The sequence below is a fragment of the Apaloderma vittatum genome, unplaced genomic scaffold, assembly GCF_000703405.1.
Source record: "Apaloderma vittatum isolate BGI_N311 unplaced genomic scaffold, ASM70340v1 scaffold20504, whole genome shotgun sequence".
In the NCBI taxonomy this organism is placed as follows: domain Eukaryota; kingdom Metazoa; phylum Chordata; class Aves; order Trogoniformes; family Trogonidae; genus Apaloderma; species Apaloderma vittatum.
The window spans coordinates 15,905-37,739 of record NW_009714612.1 but is presented as its reverse complement, the minus strand read 5'-3'; the positions used below and the strand labels follow the sequence as shown (position 1 = coordinate 37,739).

Sequence of the window (21,835 nt, the reverse complement as noted above, 5' to 3'; positions counted from 1 at the left end):
CTACATCTCGGCAGCTGGGGCTCTAACCCCTCTGGCAGCCTAAGGGGAAGCCAAGACCTGCCTTTGCCTCATTTCAGAACTTGCTTTCTGAGCTTTCCTCCTGCTGCCTAGTCCCTCTTATTTCCTTCTAACTCACCTTTTCTTGACTCCTCAAGCCACCTTTCATCCTATGGCTGGCAACTGCACTCCAGGGGTGACTTCCTAAAGGCACCGGAGGCTGTGACTAGCAAAGGCTCTGAGATGCCCTCCGAAGGCAAGGTCCTCCATCACCCTCCCAAGCCATGTGCGTGTTTGGGATGACGTTCAGATACCATTAATGCAGCTGCGGGATCTTACCAGGCAGTCTACTTGATGTGCAGCCCCGACAGGAAAAGAATCTCTATGTATTGATAACGTCAGCACAGCAAAATGGCCTATACATGCCCACTCAGAGCAAAAAAGCATCCCTCCTTAACTTTGTCCTGTAGAATACAGGGTCCCTACGCGATGGTGCAGCAAATCGGTTGGGCAACGTCCCTGGGTGCTTGAGGACAGCGTGCGGGAGTGGGACGGATGCTCCGTTTAGATGAGGCGAGCCCTGCGGTACAGCAGGCAGCTTTGGCAGCCATGTTTACGAAAGACTTAGGGAGGATAAAGGAAAAGGCTGCAAATTGATTTGAGGCAAACATGCACCAGAGACTTAAGAGGACTGTTCAGTTTATAGCAGAGAACACAAAGCAGTAACCTGAGCTCAACCTTAATGCACCATGTGGAAGAATATCTGAGGTGGCTGAAAAAGGTTGAGTGGGATACACCACCTGAAAGTCGAAAAATTCAACCAGAAATGAAACTCCTGTTTTCAACAGTGCAGCAGCCCATGGAAGCGGAAAGTAAGTCTCTTTTCTGGTGTCCTTAAATTGAAAGGATCCCTCTTTCTCCAAGAAATCCGGCTCACTCAGCCCCGAGCTAGTGGATCAGGCTACATCGGCAGCCGGTGTCAGGCAGTGAGCCAGTCAGCCTGGATTAGCAGAGCAGACCCCTCCAGTCTCAGCACGTACGGATGTAAGCAGATGTCCCTAGATAGCTGGAGAGCGGCATCTTCTTATTTTTCAGGGTTTTTTTTAGACTAAAGTTCCCCTTCCTGGAGGGCACATGGAGAAGGTGATAGCAAGTGGCAGCTGGTGGAGGGCTGCTCCCCAGCGCATTTCTAGCCCTTGGGGATATACAGTCATCAGTGACAGGCCTTCATATTGGACCTTTTTCCATGTGCATGAGTTTAAAAGATCTGGGAGGTCCTCGGGCTCTGAAGCAGATAGAGCTTTTCATAGCCCTCTATTTTCTTTTTTTTTTTTTTTTGCCCCTTTCAAGGAAAAATCCAGGGACACAAACATTTCGTAGTTAAAACTGAAAGGCCTTGAAGAATTGCACAGGCAGAAGTATTATCAAGTCAAAGTTTCAAGACAAGTTTTACGTCAGACCTTTATGTGGGGCAAAACCAATCCATCTGTGCCGAAACAGCAACTCGTGAGGAATAGTAAAGTTCATAACATTAAAAAAAAATGAAAATAGATTGGCCTCTTTTCTTATAGAAAGAAAGAAAGAAAGAAAGAAAGTTTCCTTACCTCTTTTCCTTCCTCTCTCTGTTTCTGTCTCCTTGTTCTTGTTACCTGCCGTAACTGATCTTACCCAGCTACGGCTGAAACAAAAGAGGAACGAAGTTGATGTTCAGAAAAAAGCTCAGAAGCAAACTTTGGCCTTGATGTCTCCTCCTCTCCAGCTGGAGCGTCAGCAAGATTTTGCTACCAGTCCAGGCTCTGCTGACATCCGCCAACTTTCTCTAGGTAGATGGTGATTTTTCAAATGCTTGTGATTTCAGCTCTGGGTTTGAACAGAAATGGAGACCATAACGGAAGGCAATACATTGCAGCGCCTGGGGAGAATGAGTGTATAGAACAGAGAGAGCCTATTGGCCATATGGCAATGATGGGAGACCGTGACGGGGCTGAAACTTCAAAGTGAATGGTTGGAAACGGGTTCTGCTCTACTGACAAAGAAAGCTTACAAAATAACCTGTTAGCTGAGCAGATCTGGATCCAGCCGACCTCCATTTCCCAGCCTGTCTCCTGCAGCACTGCTAAGAGAAGGCATATCTGAGGAGGAGGCTGTGGAGTTGACCCCAGGGCTTGTGCAGGGAAAACAACAGAGGAAGAGAGGATTCCTGACGATATGTTAGGAGCATCTGTCTGTGGAGTACGGCTGAGATTTGGGGTGAGATGAGAAAATATTTTCTTTATAGTGGTGGGCTGACCTTGGCTGGCTGCCAACTGCTCACCCAGCCACTCTCTCCCTCCCTTTCCTCAGCAAGGCAGAGGGAGAAGATGAAAAAAACCTTGCGGATCAAGATAAGGACAGGGAAATCACTCACGAGACGGTCACAAGAAAAACAGACTCAACTTGGAGAAAGATTATTATGGCCAATTAAAAATAGAGTAGGATAGAGTCTTACTGGCACTGGTGATGTTGAAAATCTTCATCAATGACACAGACAACTCAGCAACGTTGCCGATGACAGCAAGGTAAGTGGTGCAGCTGACACGCTTGGGGGATGGGATGCCATCCAGAGGCACCTGGACAGGCTTGAGAAGTGGGCCAGTGTGAACCTCATGAGGTTCAACAAGGCCAAGTGCAAGGCCCTGCACCTGGGTCAAGGTAATCCCCTGGTATCAATACCTGGTGGATGATGAAGGGACTGAGAGCAGCCCTGTGGAGAAGAATATCGTTGTCCTGGTGGATGAAAAGCTGGACATGAGCTGTCAATGTGCCCTTGCAGCCCAGAAGGCAAATTGCATCCTGGGCTGCATCAAAAGAAGCGTGGCCAGCAGTTCAAGGGAAGTGCTTCTCCCTCTCTGCTCCACTCTGGTGAGACCTCACCTGGAGTACTGTGTCTAGCTACGGAGTCCTCAGCACAAGAAGGACATAGATCTGTTGGAATGTGTCTAGAGGAGGGCCAAAAAATTATCAGAGCACTGGAGCACCTCTCCCATGAGGACAGGCTGAGAGAGGTGGGGCTGTTCAGCCTGGAGAAGAGAAGGCTCTGGGGGCCTTATAGCAGCCTGTCAGTGCCTGAAGGGGGCCTGCAGGAAAGATGGGGACAGACATTTTATCAAGACCTGTTGTGATAGCATGAGGGGTAATGTTTTTAAAGTAAAAAAGGGAAGATTTAGGCTAGATATAAGGAAGAAATCTTTCCCAATTAAGGTGGTGAAATACTGGACTAGGGTGCCCAGTGAGGTGGTAGAAGCACCATCCCCGGAGACATTCAAGGTCACGCTTGCCAGGGCTCCGAGCAACCTGATTCATTTAAAGATGTCCCTGCTCACTGCAGGGCGGTTGGACTAGATGACCTTTAAAGGTCTTTTCTGTCTCAAAACATTCTATGATTCTATAATTCTACGATAGTGAGAAATGAAAGTAAAATGAAAAACACCTTCTCCCCCCCACCCCTTTTCTTCCCAAGCTCAACTTCACACTCGATTCTTCTGCCTCTCCTTCCTCCTCCTGCATGTCACAGGGGGACAGATTGTGGACGTTGTAGTCAGATCCTGGCATCTCATCTCTGCTGCTCCTTCCTGCTCATGCTCTTCCTCTGCTCCACTGTGCAGTCCCTCATGAAGTGCTCCAGTGTGGGTTCTTCCCATCAGCTGCAGTTCTTCATGTTTGTCTCAACATAAGAAAGACATTTTTTACAGTGGGAGCAATCATTCACTGGAACAACCTCCCCAGGGACATGGTAGAGTCCTCATCACAGGAGGCTTTCAAGATGTGATTGGACAGAGTGCTAGATAACCTCATCTAGGGCTGCTTTCCCATGAAGGCTGGACCAGATGATCTTTTGAGGTCCTGTCCAACCTGAGCTCTTCTAGAAACTGATTATTCTGACTGCTCCAGTGTGGGGCCTCTGCATGGTGTACTGTCCTTCAGAAACAGATTGCTCTAGCTTGGGTCTTCCATGAGCCACAGCTCCTGCAAGGAGCCTGCTCCAGTGCAGGCTCCCCATGGGATGCAGTGTGGAGGTCTGCTCCAACATGGAACTCTGGGGGCTGCCAGGGCACAACCTGTATCACCATGGTCTTCTCCAAGTGTGGCAGGGGAATCTCTGCTCCGGTGCCTGCATGGAGCACCTTCTCTCCCTGCTTTTTCGCTGACCTTGGTGTCTGCAGTGTTATTTCTCTCATATTTTCTCATTTCTGTCTTTCACAGCTGCTGTGCAGTGTTTTTTACAGTTTCTTAAATCTGGTCTCGCAGAGGCACCGCCAGCACCGCTGATTGCCTCAGCTTTGGCCTGTAGTAGGACTGTTTTGAGCCTGGCTGGGCATGGCTCTGACCAGCATGGGGCTAACTCCTGCTCACATCTCACAGAAGCCACTCATCAGCCCTTCTGCTACCAAAACCTTGCCTTACAAACCCAACGGTGCTCTTAGAGTAACCTGTACTGCTTCTGAATCTCAGCTGCTTCCCTTCTCTGTAGAGTGGAGGAGGGGGCTTTTGTGGTTTTCCACCCACATTTGGTGTCTCTCTCTCTGAATCCCAGCCTCAGCTAAGACTGCGGAAACCCACTGAGCCCCAGGTATGGCTGAGATTTCATCTCTGTGCCACCCACTCTTCTCCTCCTGGCAGTGACTTACCCCTTTGCCTGGAGGATGGGGGTACGAGACGCAGGCAGGCTTTGGAGAAGCAGGGACAGACAGGGACAGTGCCAAGGTTCATAACATGCCACCAGGTGTGAAAGGAACAGCACTGGTTGGGTCTTCAGTGCAACAACTGATCCAGTGGTTGTGCCTTTCTCCAAAGATGAAGCTGTCCCACCACAGGGAACGAGCCACTTTTGTGAGGAAGGAGCTTCCCAGTGTGGGATACAGGCTACAGGACAAAATGGGATGGGATGGGATGGGACAGGTGCCAGCTTTGCCAGTGTCTAGAGCTTGTGAAATCCCTGTTCTGCGACACATCTCTCCTGCAAGAGCCTGCCACAATTACATCAATATCCTCAAAACACTCTTGTATGCCTGCAAATAGAAACGTCCCTTCTGGCCCCCAGTTCCGAGGGAGAGGCTCTCCTGGGAAAAACAGAGCTGAGAAAAGTCACACTGGGATTGTAAGACCCTGGCGTCTGGAGGTTAGGGGATGTGTGGCATTGAGCTGGTGCTTTAGTTAGCATGGATTCTGGCTTGCATTTTGTCTCCCCAGCATGCTGTAATACAGAAATACTGGCTTGTTTTTAGAACTTGAGTTATGTCACCGCAAATATCTACCAGAAATAGCATTCCCTGAAGAAGTAAAGCTTCTATAGTGCACTTGACCTTGATGCAGAGTTGCAAGGAGAAGCAGGGCTGTGGGTCTGAGGTGCCAAAACTGCAGGCTGAGCCCTCACATGGACCTATTCTCATCACAGAGAAGAGACTAAGGAGGGAGCCTCATCTCACAGAGCTGCTACAGCTGTGTGGTGAGCAGGTACCTCCGGGACCGAGGGTCACAGCGTGCGGTGACATGTTTGTATCACTTTCATCCAAGCATCTCAAAGCACTTTGCAAGCATTAATTAAACATCAGAATCCAGGAGGGATGAATAATATTAGCCAGCCAGTCTCTCTTCTGAATGTAATATTTCTCATAAATATTTAACTGATTTTTAAATTCCATGCGAGTCTGGTTCTCACCTCTCCGGGACAGATGCTGTACTGCACCCATGGGGAAAATGGCGCTTATCCAGCATCACACACTGACCCTGTGGCAGAGTGAGAAGAAAAGCCTGAGCACCACACACCACTCACCCCTCCCCACCCCACCAAGTCTGTGGCTGTCATGTTTCCCTGATTTCTGTCCTGCAGAAATGCTCCTCAACCACCCCGTGTTGCCTGTCTTTGCTCTAATCCCACCACCAACAATATTTTTGTAAATTGGAGTTGGAGAGTAACAGATCCTTGTAGACCTCAGTGGAGAGAGGATGCTCCCAGGCTATGCTGGGTGAAGGTCATAGTCTGCAGGGACACAAAGTCTCTCTGGGGAAGGGTGAAAAAGAGAGAAAAGGGTCTCAGAAATCAGATGTCCAGAAAACTTTTGCTGACTCCGACAGAAAGCCAAGAAACCTCCAGAGATTGTATCCTCAAAACCAAGTTCCCTGCATGTTAGTGAGGATTAGGAGTGTGCCTGTGAACTCTGAGGGGTAAAGAACACTCAGATGTTTTGTAAAATTAGTGACTGCTCAGTGCTGTTGGAGAGAAGGAAGGACAAGTGTTGAACATAGAATGAAAACTGTAACCTCAGGCACCTGAACGTCAGTGGCTTCAAAGGCGGTGAGCTTTCTCTTTGCAACAGAATATCTGACACCTGTTAGGCTTGTGGAGGGGCATTTCTAACGCTGAATGGGGAAAGTCAGAAACAACCAGCCATCTGGTGAGGAGCCTGGTGGTTTGCTCCAGCACAGCTGTTTACCTTGGTAAGGAGAAAGGCTTCTAGGCTGTGCTTGGGGGAAACACCTCTCTGCAGGCGTTTGGAGTCTCCTTGTGGAAGCTTAAATTGGGAAGAGAGGACTCTCTAAGTGGGTATCAGGAAGTGTGTGCTTATCACGGTGGAAAATCAGGGAATCTCCAGAGATGTTCTTCATGAGTGAGGGGTGCCCTGTATTTTGTCATGAGGTGTGAAGTCCCATGAAGAAAGCCAGATGTTCTGGGAATTCAGGGACTGAATTTAGAACATAGGAAGTTCCATCTCAACATGAGGAGAAACCTCTTCTCTGTGAGGGTGACAGAGCACTGGCACAGGCTGCCCAGAGAGGTTGTGGAGTCTCCTTCTCTGGAGACTTTCAAAACCCACCTGGATGCATTCCTGTGTGGCTGCCCTAGGGGATCCTGCTCTGGCAAGGGTTTGGACTAGATGATCTCTAGAGGTCCCTTCCAACCTCTAACATTCTATGATTCTATGATTCTATGACTGCTTGGGGGCATGGGAAAGAGGGATGGTCCATTTACTAACTGCAAAAGCATGTCATCAAAAGTGACAGGGGCTAAAAAAACCCCGAGCTGACGTTAAAGATGTGTCAGAAACGCAGCAGGCAGGAGAGAAGTGGATGAGGGACTTTTTAAGGTCCTGTATGGGAGGGACATAATTCACTATCTTACTATTCATGACCTTGGCAAAAGGAAGGGGGAGAAGCTGGTGACAGTATTTCTTATGATGCATAACCGAGGGATTTTATCAGTCTGGAATATCACACTGGAAGCAGCTTGAGGCTCAGAGCATTACAGCGGGATGCAATTCCACACCATTAAGGTTTTGCTTCCGAGTAGTGATTATGGGGCTGGAGCACCTCTGCTATGAGTTCAGGCTGCGGGAGCTGGGATTGTTCAGGCTGAGAAAGAGAAGACTTCAGGGGGACCTAATAGCTGCCTTCCAATACCTGAAGGGAACATACAGGAAGGCCGGGGAGGGACTTTTTACAAGAGTGTCCACTGATAGGACAAGGCGAAATGGGTTTAAGTTGAAGGAGAATAGATTTAGATTGGATCTTAGGAAGAAATTCTTCAGTACGAGGGCGGCAAGACTTTGGAATAAATTGCCCAGAGATGTTGTGGCTGCCCCCTCCCTGGAGGTGTTCAAGGCCAAGTTGGACGGAGCCTTGAGTATCATGATCGAGTTGAGAAGTGTCCCTGCCCATGTCAGGGAGGTTGGCCTAGATGATCTCTAAGGTCCCTTCCAGCCTAGGCCATTCTATGATTCTATGATTCTGTGATTGTAAGGGTTTTGGCTTTAACTTCCCTAGCTGAAAGCAAAGGGAGAGAAGGACCTGTGTGTCCTAACCGGCCACCGGAGAGCTGAGTCCCGGGCGTTCAGAGCGCAAAGGAGCGAATGGTGGATGGAGCCGGTAAACGAGGGCGCGGGTGGGCGGGAAATCCTCGTCACGCGTGGACACTAGATGGCGGCACAAACCCGGGCCAAGGAGAGGAGGCGCGGGGGGGCTGGGGAGGGAGAGAGGGGCACACAGATACACAGACACAGGCACACAGACACACAGACAGACAGACAGACAGACACACAGACACACAGACAGACGCAGACAGATGCACAGATGCACAGACAGACATACACACAGACACACAGACGCACAGATACGGGCACGCAGACACATAGATAGATACAGACACACAGATAGACACAGACACACAGACTGGAAGTAGAGGCTCTAAGCACGATGGAGTCAAATCCTGGACTGCATCAAAAGAAACGTGGCCAGCAGGTCAAGGGAGGGGCTTCTCCCCCTCTGCTCTGCTCTGCTCTAGTGAGACCCCACCTGGAGCGCTGCGTCCAGATCTGGAGCCCTCAGCACAAGAAGGTCATGGATTTGTTGGAACAGGTCCAGAGGAGGGCCACAAAACTGATCAGAGCACTGGAGCACCTCCCCTGTGAGCACAGCCTGGGAGAGCTGAGGCTGTTCCACCTGGAGAAGAGAAGGCTCCAGGGAGACCTTATTGCAGCCCCTGAAGAGGCCTGCAGGAGAGCTGAGGAGGGTCTGTTCACAAAGGTATGTAACAACAGGAGGAAGGGCAACGGTTTTAAAGTAGAGCAGGTTAGATTTAGACTAGGTATCAGGAAGAAGTTCTTTACTCTGAGTGTCATGAAATACAGGAAGAGGTTGCCCAGGGAGGTGGAGGAGGCCCCATCTCTGGAAACATTCGAGGTCAGGCTGGATGGGGCTCTGGGCAACCTGATCCAGTTAAAGATGTCCCTGCTCACTGCAGGCAGGTTGGACTAGATGGCCTTTAAATGTCCCTTGCAGCCCAATGCATTTTATTATTCTATGGTAATGACTTTCTCAGATGCCTTGGATCTCAGTAGGTGACCCAAGGTGCAGTACCTACAACAACAGCATTTCTATAAGAAGTGTGGTTTAAGGGAACCTCTGGAAGGCAAAATGAAGAACCTCAAATGCTTTTGGGCTTGTTCATTGCGGCATCAAATTGTTGAAGAAATCTGAGCAGAGCAGTAAGGCATGTTTGTTTGGTATTTTTGTAGAATTGCTGCTGATATTGTTCTCACCAATTTCCCAAGCAGATATAAAACTCAGGGTGCCTTAGTGTCCTAAGATCTGGTTCTAATTTTTTATTATTTTCAAAAGGTTGCACAGAATCTACCAAGACCACATGTGTTGTTTCTAGTTGCTTCTTTGGCAGATTACGCTGTTTCCTAACACCTACTTAGCCTCTCACTTGAATTCCATCAGAAGTCTTGATGCAGAACATCTGGACCTAGTTATGATTTTTTTGTTTTCTGATAGTGCTGGTCTTTCATATTAAAAAGATTGATTTGGGATTAAAGAATCACTTCCCATTCCTTTTGGAGGAGTCATATGCAAAGGAATTTGCATGCATAACACTTTCTTTGCCTTCCTTAGCTGTTCCCGTCTGCAAAAAGAGAATCCACTGGATTTCCTGGTTTTTTTTTCTCAGACTTTATGCTTCTGGTGCATTGGAAATATTTATCTGATCTTTGCACCTGTAGCTGTATCCTTGTGGAAGAACATCTGGTCTCTTCCCTTCACTTTATTTGCTGTTCTTACTTAGTGAATCCACCTGGGATTCCCAGACTTGTTCACTTAATTGTGGACTCTTGGTCCTTCCACTTGAACTCTATTGATTTGCCTTGTGCCATGTTTATTCAGAAATATTTTCATACTTCCTAGTGTTGCACTGATCCATTCTTTCTCCTGCAGCTTTTGGGAGGTAAAGCTTCCTGTTATTTCTGTATTGGTGGTGGCTGGCTTTCATTTATTTTTCCTTGAGGTCTGTCAAAGGAGCTCACTGGCCACATTTATCACTTTAATTGGTGCCTGTGTTTTGTCAGTAAAACTCATAGGCACATAGATCTGTTGGAGTGTGTTCAGAGGAGGGCCATAAAGATGATCCAGGGGCTGGAGCACCTCTGCTATGAGGACAGGCTGCGGGAGCTGGGATTTTCAGTCTTGAAAAGAGAAGTCTTCCGAGGGACCTAATAGCTGCCTTCTAATACCTGAAGGGAACCTACGGGAAGGCTGGGGAGGGACTATTTACAAGAGTATTCACTGGTAGGACAGGGGGAAATGGGTTTAAGTTGAAGGAGGATAGATTTAGATTAGATCTTAGGAAGAAATTCTTCAGTACGAGGGTGGCAAGACTTTGGAATAAATTGCCCAGAGATGTTGTGGCTGCCCCCTCCCTGGAGGTGTTCAAGGCCAAGTTGGACGGAGCCTTGAGTATCATGATCGAGTTGAGAGGTGTCCCTGTCCATGTCAGGGAGGTTGGCCTAGATGATCTCTAAGGTCCCTTCCAGCCTAGGCCATTCTATGATTCTATGATCTGTGCGAAGTGCTCTGCTGGTTACAAAAGCAAGACTGCAATATCTGTGACGCCTCAGATATCGTTCTCAGAACTCTAGAGCTGGTGGAATTTGTACTTGTATTAATACACAACTATGTCTGAGGCCTTGCAGACTTTGTAGATGGTGTCACAGATCATACAACCCAGCCACCATTGTCCTCTCTATTACAGAGAAAGTATTTTCAGAAATACTTATATTATTATATTATAATACCCTACAGGTATTATAATGTTTGTGGAGGTGCCTACTGCATACTCAGGTCTTGCAGTGTAACCGTGCGCAAGTGCATGGATGACTCTGGTCAAACTGGCTCCAAGTATCATCAGTTCTTGGTGAAGATCTGTGAAGCAAGAGTAACTGTGTTACAGTAAATAATCCAGTGATCAGCTTGCATTTTACATCTTGAACAGCTTGCACCTCGTCCCTGTCCCCTTGGAGATGCGGGGCTAACCAGGCCAAGGGGTTGACCCTGCACAGGGGTGAGTGGGAGAGCTCTGCTGTGTGCCTGAGATTCGCCCTGGGGTTGGGGAGTGAGGAGGAGGATTAATCTGCCAGTTGTCATCAGAGGCAGTAGTGAGGCCCAAAAGTATCTGAATGAAGACAAGAGTTACTAGCGCTCAAGGAGGTAAACAGCAAGAAGGCCAAGTATGTAGATGGCATGAAGCTATTTAAATTTGCCAGGAGACAAGAGAATGCTGAGACACGTAGGAAAGCTGTGCTCATCAGCCGTGGGAAGGCAAATTAAATTCAGCGTCACCGTTCCCAAAGACATGTAGCTGGAGGGAAGATGTAAACAGCATAAATACATCCAGGCTTTGGTTTACTCTAACAGTACCACATCAGGGAAGAGCCCTGGGCGTCACAACAGATGTTTCACTGAGGACAGACTGAACAGCTTGGTACAAGCTTAGTGTTGTTCAGTAGACAACTACAGTCAGAAGAGCAGACAAGACTTCAGGAGCCATGAAGGGCAGGATGGAAATGATGGGGGAAAGACATGTGCTTCCATGTAAGCCAGAACTGCTCCTCCATTGGGCTTCTGCCTCCTCTTCCAGAACAAAGGATCTGAGGAGACTGACCGTGCATAGAGATGGGCCTGAGCAAACTGTCAGGGAGGAAGTCCACAAAAATCTGGGATTTGTACCTGAAAGAAAATGAGTCAAGAGGGAATGGGGAAATAACAAAAAAGAGTTGTGATGACAGGTGGTAGAATAATGACCAGTCAAGAGATGATAGATTGGGAGTCCCTCTTCTGCCAGCCTTTGTGACAGAAATAAAAAAACAGATGATGAAAGCAGAAAGCTTTGAATTCAAAACTGATCAAGAGAACCATTTTCACACAGTGGATAAGCAGACCTGAGGACTGATTACCAGAGGAAGTCAGAGTACAAGAAAACGAAGTGAGGCATAAAGACATCAGGCACACGTCTAAGCAATGAGAACATCCAGGCTGATAACAGGCAATGCTAAAACTGGTACCTACGGTAGGAGAGAGCATCCTGTTGTGTATGAGAAGAAGGAACAAACCACTGTCTGGCACTGATGTGGGCCTGCTGAATATTGGATTGTCCCCTAGCCCCACGCAGCTAGCCCACCTTTTGTCTGTCTCCAAAGCATCTGGCACAGTGAGGAGACTGAGCTAGACAGATCACTCCAACATGAAAATACTGAAACATCATCATTTGCCTAGGAAAATGCCTGGTATCAGACTGGACTGTCCTGCCTTATGTTGCTTCTACTTTCGTGCCTATCTGAAATTGCATGGAACAGCTGAAACAGACAAGTCCACCTCGTAGCTCTGCTGCATTTCTCTAGGACTCAGAGGAGAAATGGGTATCAACTTCAGTACAGTACATAGCTAACTGAGTAGCTAAAGAGCCGTGCAGTCCGGACATGCTCGCCAGATTAGGCTAGTTGAGACTTTCTGGGTGCTGCTCCATTACCTGCAGTCTGAGGATCCCAGAGGACATTCATTGCCAACGTGCCTGAACCTCTTGGAAGGGTAAGGTGAGAGCCACGCATCAAGAAGGCGTCTTCACATGCCTGCTGAAATAATGAAAAGCTGGCCTGGTAGTAAAGCCAGGTCAAGAGAATTCAAGTCAAGAGAATCTTCCACCCTAATTATTGACAGCTTAATTTTTGTACCACCACCTCCTTGAGCAGCCACAGTCTGGGGACCCATATGAGAGAAACTACATGTGTGACTTTACTAGTGAGGCTTTCTTCTGGAGTGGCATGCAACGACTGCTCCAGAGCAGTGCCACGGTCTTCCATGTCTGTTGGGAGAGGAGGTGAAGAGCATTTGCTGACTACATGAAACCTAAACACATTGAGGGTCTTGAAAGATAGAACTTCGCAGACTCATGCTTACATTCATAAGTACAACTTTAGGAGGAGAAGAGTAAGAGAGAGCCCTAACATCAACTAAAGTTTTGTCAGGAAAATGTGAGGACTAAAGGAATGTATGAATGAATGAACAGGGACAGAGAGACAGAAAAATAAAAAAGACTCTGAAGCACAGCAAAAAGGAGAGAATGAATATGTGGTTCTTTCTTCTCTAGTGGCATTTAATTTCCTCTTTCCCACTGTGAAAATGTCAGAAATGAACAGGCAACTTCAGTAAAACAGAACTGAAAGAGAAAGAGAAGGCAGCAAAGTCTTTAGAAGCTGCTTCACACAGGCATTTGTACAGACGGCACCGTCAATACTCTCGATCCTCCACAAGAACACACAGGGGTCATCATGGTTTTTTTGTCAGACGGGTTTATTTTAGGTTATAAAATGAGTTTCTAATAAAATAAAATGCTCAAAATGTGCAATATGTGCAGTCCTCTCTGTGTTCCCCTCTGTCACTGATGAGTGCAAGAGCAGGGCAGTGAGGGGAGAGGAAGAAGAAAGTGGGCAGAGAGGGGGAAGAAAACACCTTCATGCTGCAGGGAGGCTGGGTTCCAGCCATGTCATGCATCTCAGTGTCCCACCAGTGAAAGGCTGTGAGAACGGCCATGAAGGAGGGTCAAAAGATGGGGAAGAGGAGTGGCACCGAAGCAGGCAATAGCTACTGGCTCTAATACTCCCAATAGCTCCAAAGCATCTGTGCTCCCTGCCACCTGACAGCAGCAGTGAATCTTATCTTGCCCTGGTACACAGCTTCCAGTCCCTCTGCAGGCATAGACCTCTCACAGCCTCCTTGGTATGTTCACACCAGCCCTAGACCCTCCTGAGAGGCCTGCATGGTGCCCATCCGCCCGTGCAGACTGGGCTTGGTGTCCCTGCTCCCATCAGCACTCAGTTTGCTGGATTTTCTCTTTCTGGTTTTCTTCCATCTCCTTCTTCCTTGGCACAGTGACTGCAACCATCCTTTCCAGCGCTGGGAAGATAGGAGACTGTGCCTGAAAGGGAGGAGAGGGACAGTATGAGACTTGGGAGGGAGATTGAATGACACGAGTTTGGGTTTCTCCCCACTATGGAAGACATGGTCCTACTGCTTGCAACCACATTCCCTCCTAGACCCAGATAGGAGTCCCAGTCCCACTCTCCAAGACATGCAGTTTCCTGTGGGGAAGGATGGCTCAAGACTATCCTCTGTGGTGTCATGGACATAAGGACTGACAAAGACAGGACATGCTTAAAAGACAGCAAAGAATGATCCAGGCAATGGGCAGGCCATTGACAGGTTCAGTAGTATGCCAGATTTTACAACAGCTTTTCAGAGAGAATAATTAATGTCATGAAGGTTCCTGCAAAATGAGATAAGAAGATATTAAAGACAGAACCACTTTCACATCTTGCTTTAACAAGTGACTTTCTAGACAATGGAAAGAGATATATCTCAGGACTCCTGATAATGGTAACATATACAGTGACACGCAGAGATTCAATATTAGGTGGGTGCAATCTCAGTTAAGGGGAAAGAACCAGAATTTTGCTGGCAGGTTTCTGTCAGGCTGTAGAGAAATGATAAGCACAAGTCTTCAGGACTCAGTTGTGGGACAAATAATTGATGGCATAGAGTGTGAAAGTGCTAATGAGTTATTTAGCCAATAAAGTTGAGGACCCTCACTTGGAAGAGAGGATAAAAATGTCATCCAAGACCTAGGTATTTTAGGAGAATGGAGCAGTAACTGAATGACAAGGTAAATGCAATGTGACAGTACCAACCATGCCTTGGTAGGCTCAGGGGATCAGAAGAGGAATTCCTGATGTGTGGCAATAACCATCAAGGGATACAGGTGAGCAGCCAGTATTCAACCAACACGAGAGAATGTAATCTCAGAGGATGCCAGCAGAGAGAGAACAAGAGAAGAGCTAATACCTGTGCTTAAGGCACCTCATCTGCACTCTTGCAAAGGATCCCACCAGGGAGACTGAGCAGAGAAGGTCATGAGGACTGTCTGTGGATGGAAGACCAGTGCTGCAGCAGAGGAGCTTTGCTTACCTAGCAAAGCAAGGCCATGAGGGCTTTGAGGTGGGATGAGAGCTGCTTAAACTAACAGCTGGACACCCAGTTGTCCTATTTTTTGCTAGTTGAGGCTTTATAGTTACACTGCCAAGGGATTTCTGTCACGGGTTTTGGGCCAGAAAGGGTGGTTCTGATTGTCTTGTCCTGGACTTACTAGCACAGTCTAGAGAGCCACCTGGAAACTGTAGATTTCTGCCTCAGATTATCCTTTATCATCAGTGCTGATTAAGAACTGATGGTGAAGAACTAGTCATAAATTCCTCTAGCACTACCTGCGGTGTTTTTTTTAAAGTGGCCATCTTGTTTCTGTTCTGATGCCGTCTGTCTTCACCCTCCAGCCACCAGGATTTGCTAAGAATTTGCATCAATGCTGTCACTTCCCTCATCTTCAGCTCAGGACAGGTTCAAGGCACCCAGGGCTTTTATTAGGGCAAGATCTCTCAATCTGAGATTACTCTGAGCCCCTGGCCCCTTCTACACTGGAAGGGGATTTTCACTGTGGGCCGTTTCCAAGAGTCTAAGCAGAAGGCAACTACATTGCAGCTACCCATGAAAGCTGTCCCTTTTCAGCAAATGAAAATCCTGAAGGAAGAATTTGCCATGTAATTTATTTGTAGAGAAACAGTGTGAAAACTACAGAGAAACGATCTGACTTCTTTGTACTCTTTTTTTCTAGTGGCATGCTGGAGAGGGATCAGTCCTGGCCTGGTCTTTGGAATCCTAAAGGTAAGACAGAGTTTTCAGAAGACGAGATACTGGAACAAGCTGAGCAAAAGAAGGGCAGTAAGTTGCTGGAAGCAAACAGCTGAGGTGTGAGAGCTGAGCCAGCAACAACAGGCCTGCATTGAGATCAGCATCTGCCAACCAGCAGGCATTTGTGTGTAACAGGAGACACCGTTATATCCAAGTGTTCCAAGATAAGGACACCAATAAAAGTGTGGAAATTAACCCCTCTCTATTACAGTGTGGCTTGAATGAACAAGAAGCTTTTAAAGGCTGGGCTATGATCATCTCCTAGGGGGTTTTTACCCCTCTTCTGAAGTGTCTGACCTGCCCCCAGATGAATGCCATAGTTATTCAGACCTGCCGATGTCCAGGATACGGCTTTCACTACATGACCATGACACCCTCAACAGGCTCCCTGAGCCCCATTGTTGCTCTGGCTGCTGTGTCCCTGAGACATTTCACTGCCGTCACTAGGCTACCCAGAGGAAGGACAAATAAAGACTGATGCACAGGAGGACTAACAGATATGGACACTTACCCTGTTTTGTAGTGCCAGGGCCAGTACACAGACTGTAAGCAGGAGGAAGAGGGTCAGTGTGAGCCCAAAAGTAACCTGCCCACTAAAGATATTGGGAGGACTGGAGACCTGGGCACCTGTGTGGAGACACCACAGTTAGAAAGGCAGAGAAGGCTGATTTTGCACTAGGGTGAGGCTGGGAGTGCATGAAGACAGGCAAACTGGGAAAGGGCACAGGGAACTGGAAGGAGCAACAGGAGGAACTGGTGAGAGCTAAGACAGGATGCCAACAAGGTGGAATTCAAGCAGTCAAATGCAAGAAGTATAGGGTGAGGCTTAGAGAGGAAAGGGCACCAGGGAACTGAATAGGGTGAGAAGAAGGGATTGGTTACAGATCCGTACCTGTAATCTGCAGCTCGTACTCCGCTGCTCCCAGTCTGCCTTCTGGGCCGTATACACTGCATTCCCACGTGCCCATATCCTTCTGTGACACTTGGGGTATTTCCAAGGTACGGCCCATTTGGGATCTGTGTCTCTCCAGGTTACGGGAGGTGGCCACATCCAGCTTGCTGCTAGTGGGGGGTGAGCCGAGGTGCTTCCACTGGAAATGTTCATGTCCTCGGGGATGTGTGAGGTTGCAGATGAGTATCAAGCGAGACCCCTCAGAAACCGGTCCTTGGATGCTTGGAGTGACTGCAGCAAATGAAAAAAGATATGCTCAAGAAAGACTACAGCCAGTTCTAAATATCTTCCTCATTCCTCCTTCTTCTGTAACATCCCTACTTTATTACTTGCTCTAATTTATTTTGTCCTTCTCAGGACAATCAAGTTACCCAGGAAAACCCCTGCTTTCAGCAGAGTTCAGTGCAGAGCAATGCCCTGAATAGAAGCCTTGTTTCCCACCCTGAGGTGGGAACCTGTGAGCAGGAGGAGCCCACATTCACTGCACTGGCATGCATGGAGGTTTATTTGCAGGCAGTGGGGGTTCCCACAGGGGTGATGCACTTCCCTGTCTCTACTCTCACCTGTAACCACTGCCAAGGTCACGTCCCTGCTCATAGTCTTGCTGCCAACAGAGATAGCACAGCGGTACTGCCCTGCATCACCTGGCCCCACCGCAGGGAAGTGAAGTGGGAAGCTTCTGCTGCTCATATTCTGGGAGATGCCCCGGTCTTGCAAGTGTCCTCCTGCAAGGCGGCTCCAGTGGGCTCTCACCATGCTGATCCCAAGGGCACTGGGAAGGTAGCTCAGGGTGCACTGTAGATCAGCTGCAGACCCAGCTGCTGCATAGACCACAGGGTTGGCTGGGCCATCGAAACCTGAGCCAGAAAGAGAGGATAGTGAAGGGTGGTGGCTGGAAAGAGCTCTGCAGGGAGGTGGCTGGCCTGGAAAGTGAGGACAGGGTGGGAGCAAGGAAGCTGGCACCACTGGGGTTAGTCAGTCACATCAAAGGGAGAAACTTGGGGATGCTGAAGTAGCAACACAGAGACTGAGCTCACCTAGAATTTGCAGGTTGTACGTAGCAGAAATGATCTCATTATCAGAGTATCTGAGCTGGCAGTGCCAGGAGCCTGCATCACTCATGGCTGGCCGGAGAACGGAGATTGCCCCATGCAAGGAGCAGAAGGTTGTGGAGGTGGGGACCAGCTGCCCATCGTGGAACCAGCACGTCTCCACAAGGCTGGCCCGGTGGCTGGAATTGCAGCTCAACAAGAGTGGCTCATTTTCTATGACAGGGCTGGGTGGACTGAGAGTTACTGCAAGAAGAAGAAAGTGATGGGTTGAGGGGAAGCTAAGATCACAGGGGGACAACCAGAGCTTCCCTTTGTGCCCCTCCTCTCCTAGCTTTGTCCCTCACGTAGCCCTGTCTCCAGAGCTGAGAGCAGACATCAAGAAGCGGTGCACCTTCGGAGGCTCTTGCCTATACTCTAACCTGCCTCGGCAAACACAACCTCTTCACCCCGTCCCACCCTTACAACTTTCCCGGTCCTAAAACCAATGTTCTCTAGGATTTCCATCTTTTCCTACCTGTAATTACACCCAGCTCCACCTGGCAGCTCTGGACTTCCATGTTGTATACCACCTGTGCCTCATACAGGCCGGCATCCTCGTTCCGGACTGGGTCGATTTGCAGAGAGAAGTCTCCATTGCGTAAGGCAGAGTCCTGGACTGACACCCGGGGCCTCATGGGCAGTCCCACCTTGCGGAGGCCCGAGTAGCCCACCTCCAGCACCATGAATGGCTCCTGGTGGGTGCTGCAAGTGGGACAATGAGCGGCTCGTACCGGAGGCAAAGGCGAGATCAAGGGTGATGAGGCAGGAAGGAGGGAATGTGGAGGAGAAAAGGGGCTCAAAATGTCTCCCACCCTCCCCAGTCCCGTCATAAGGACACAGACCTGTCTCAGCCCTGGCGTACCTTCCCCCATGCCGCTTCCACAGCACAGTTGTCTTGTCAGGCAGCTGCTTCCACCACTTCTTGGGGCTCATGCGGCAAGGCAGCACAGCAGAACTCCCTGCTCTGGCCCACACTTTCCGCTCCCTGCTTTCTCCCTCTGTTACTCCTCGTAGGATGTGTCCAACTGTAACGATACGGAGGGTTGAGCAAAGCGTGAGACGTATGGAGCAGAGGGCAGTATCTGACCATCTTCAGTAGAGTTAGAAGGGCACAAATTCTCCCTTCTGGACCTGTCAGGGACCAAGTAACACCCAGACTCAGCTTACAACTCTGCCCACCCTGATATGTTCAGCCCCTCTTACCACTGAAAGCCAGCAGAATGAAGGCGAGGAATAGCACCAGGATCACCGGCCTCATGGCAGCATCCAGGAGAGATGAGGGGCTATGTCTTTCCACCTGGGTCTGTGCTTGATCAGGTCTGGAGCTTCAAGAGATCAGCAAAAATGAGGCATGGATAAAGAAGAAGTTAGAGTGGATGGAAGAGCCAAGGGGAGGGTCAGCTGGACGTGCTTGCTCAGATGTCGTCTCTCTCTCTGATCAAAGTATTTTCCTAGATGCCCTTATATTGCAGGTGGGCAGCTAATTTCCTCGTATCACTGAGAAGATGCGTCACGGCCAAGAAACCAGTATAATTCTGAGGCACGTGAAGGCAGAGCTGAAGCTGGTGAGAGGGGAGGGAGGGACCAGAGACACTGCTCTAAGCATCTTTTAGTGGAAACTCTTTGGGTCGCTGTTGTTTTTCTTACAAGTTTCGCTTCTACATAGACAGTGGAAAAAGTGTAGAAGACACTTCCCAGTAAGTGCCCTTCATGTTTTTCTTTCATCTCTTGCCTTTTTTGGTTTGATCTTTCCGCCTCTTACAGCTTCTCTGTAATTGTTTCAGGACTTTTGAGAACATATTGGTCTCTTTTATGATGTTCTCTTTTTTTTTAATTTTTTGTTCTTCTTTTCCTTCTTTAATCCTTCAAACTTGCTGCTTTCTTGGCTATTCCTCATTGGCCAGTTCACAGGCAACATGAGGGAAGGGTCTGTGGTGAGCTCCAACCACGGGACGTGAGACTCACCAATACAGACTCCAGTGAAAATGTGGGAAAAAGCTGAGGTGGTCTGTGGAGACAAAGAGGAGCATTCAGGAGAAGCAACCAGTCCTGTGAAGAGGGGGTGTGTGCTGTGGTACTTCAAGGGGTGTGAGGAAGGGACCCTCCTCCTCCAGCAGTGCTGGGGAAAACCCACCAAAGCTTCTGTGCTGAGTGGGCTCGTCCTAGCTCCCATGTAGCTGCTGAGCTTTGCATAGCGCAACACATTTCCCTCCACATGCCTCATCCTGGGGCCCCTTGTGCCTCAGGGAACCCCCACTATTGTGGCTCACATTTTCCAGCAACCTACTGGCTCCTGACTCTTTCGGACTTAATCAGCCCTTCATGCCAGGTGTCAGACACCAAGCCCCTTGGCTGCTCGTCTCCTGCTGGGCTGGGGCTTTTCCTTGGGGGTGAGGGAAGGGAGGTGACTCAGAGTAGCCACTTCTTCACTGTGGAAGGATCCTAGCTTGCCCTCTAGTTTTCCTCAGCTGGCTGGTGAAGCTGGAGGATAAAAGAGAGCAAGTGGTATGCCTCGCTTCAACTGCTCCCTGTTGTGGTGACAGCTCATAGTCTCTTTTATCACACAGGACTCTTCAGCCTCTTGAGGGATGCATCTGGTGTATGGGAACCTGATGCAACCTTGTATGCCTCGATGTCCTCTGGTGACTGCTTTGTAGTGGTCCTTTGTGCCCTCTGTGTTACACAGCCCATGGCATCGCATGAGAGAGGAAGAGAGGACAGAAGATGGGGGAGAACTTGTGACGGTTGACAGGACGTGTTTTTTCCTCCCATTCAAGAAAAACAGTTTGTGGTGCCCAGTCCAAGCAGAAAGCATCAACCTCTCTTTCCTCTGAATCAGCAGTGTGAGAATGGTGTGAGTGTGTGGGTGAAGACGAGAGAGAAGGCAGATGGAAGCGTGACGGGGAGACACGTACGGCTCCACAGCCTGGTGTCATCTGCTCCCCCTCCTTTGACTTTGCTTGGGGAACACACCAAGTTTGCTGCTTTTTCTTTCCACCCTGACCCTCTCTGCACTCTTAGATTTCATGTCCTGGCACTATGCCCCTCTAGTCGTCAAAACTACCCTTAACCAAATCCATCCTCTAGGCAATGCTTCTTTCTTGTAAGAAGTAGAAAATGAGAGAGATGTATTCCCATCCTGCTGCTGCCTCCTGAGATGTGATCACAATGGAGATCCCAGGAAAGTGACAGGAGCTGTCTGGCACTGGGGGGTGTTTGGGGATGAGGGGTTATTACACTGAGTGAGCATGTTGTGAAATGAAGGTTTTGGAGGCACTGTTTTACTCAGCACCAGGCTATCTTTAGCAAAGACACCTGTGACGTTTCTCTCTAATCACCCATTTTAAATGCTGACTCCCTTGAATAACATTTTTCGTCATCTCCCAGAATAGGACCCGGCCGCAGAAATAACAGTGACCGGAGGAAGATCAGCACGGGGCATCTTCTCAGAACTTCTGTGTGGGTCCCCTGAGTGGAGGGGCTGACAGAGACCTATGAGACTCTCACAGAGCCATGGGAAATGAGGGCCCAGCTACAATGGGAGTAGCCCAGCACAGGGATACAAAAGTCCAGCCTACTAAATACTTCGTTGTTCGTGTTAGGCATTAGCTAGCTTCAGCTAGATTCCAGACTTACCCGCAGCAGTCACAACCTTAGTACATTGCTTTTATTGTCTCCCTTGGCATGTCTTACAGGTGCAAACTACACTTATCAAGAAAAATAGGAATAGAAAACACTATTCTGCAGTATCATTGAGTAAGTCTTGCTAAAGGAATTTTCCATTGAGTTTCCAGATTTCTGTGATAGAATGTTTTTCTCTGAGTGATTACACTTTCAGGTTTTGGTCCTTGTGGCATCACACCTGAAGTTAGTTACAATCTAGTTTGTGCTGACTTTTTGAGATACTCTGTAATTTACAGGCATGCTTTAATTGTCCTAAGGAGTTGCACTGTGACTCGAAGACTGGGTTATCAGCTGAACAACTTGAGATCAGCTGGTCTGGGTGTTCCTGAGATAGAGCATTCACCAGAAGAACCTCATGTAAAATATCCTGGTTGCTGTTTGCCCAGAGCTAAAGTAAACACAATAAGCAAAAAAGAAGCTACTTACTAATAAGAGATAGCTAATAATTTTGTGGTAAGGGACTGCAAATAGAAAGCAGTCGTTCCTGGAGAGACAGAAAGGAAGGTCT

At 48.5% G+C, this 21,835-nt stretch overlaps 1 protein-coding gene across 1 annotated transcript; it reads right to left on the bottom strand.

Annotated features, from left to right (window-relative positions):
- Positions 1–13,666: 13,666 nt before the first annotated feature.
- On the bottom strand, positions 13,667–18,901 carry LOC104273495 (lymphocyte activation gene 3 protein-like). Its single transcript, XM_009868841.1, has 8 exons — positions 18,847–18,901; positions 18,506–18,668; positions 18,119–18,345; positions 17,590–17,847; positions 17,116–17,409; positions 16,493–16,783; positions 16,112–16,227; positions 13,667–13,777 (listed from the first exon to the last, which is right to left on the bottom strand). The coding sequence occupies exons 1-8, from the start codon at positions 18,899–18,901 to the stop codon at positions 13,667–13,669; spliced, it is 1,515 nt and encodes a 504-aa protein (XP_009867143.1).
- Between the last annotated feature and the right edge of the window lie 2,934 nt (positions 18,902–21,835).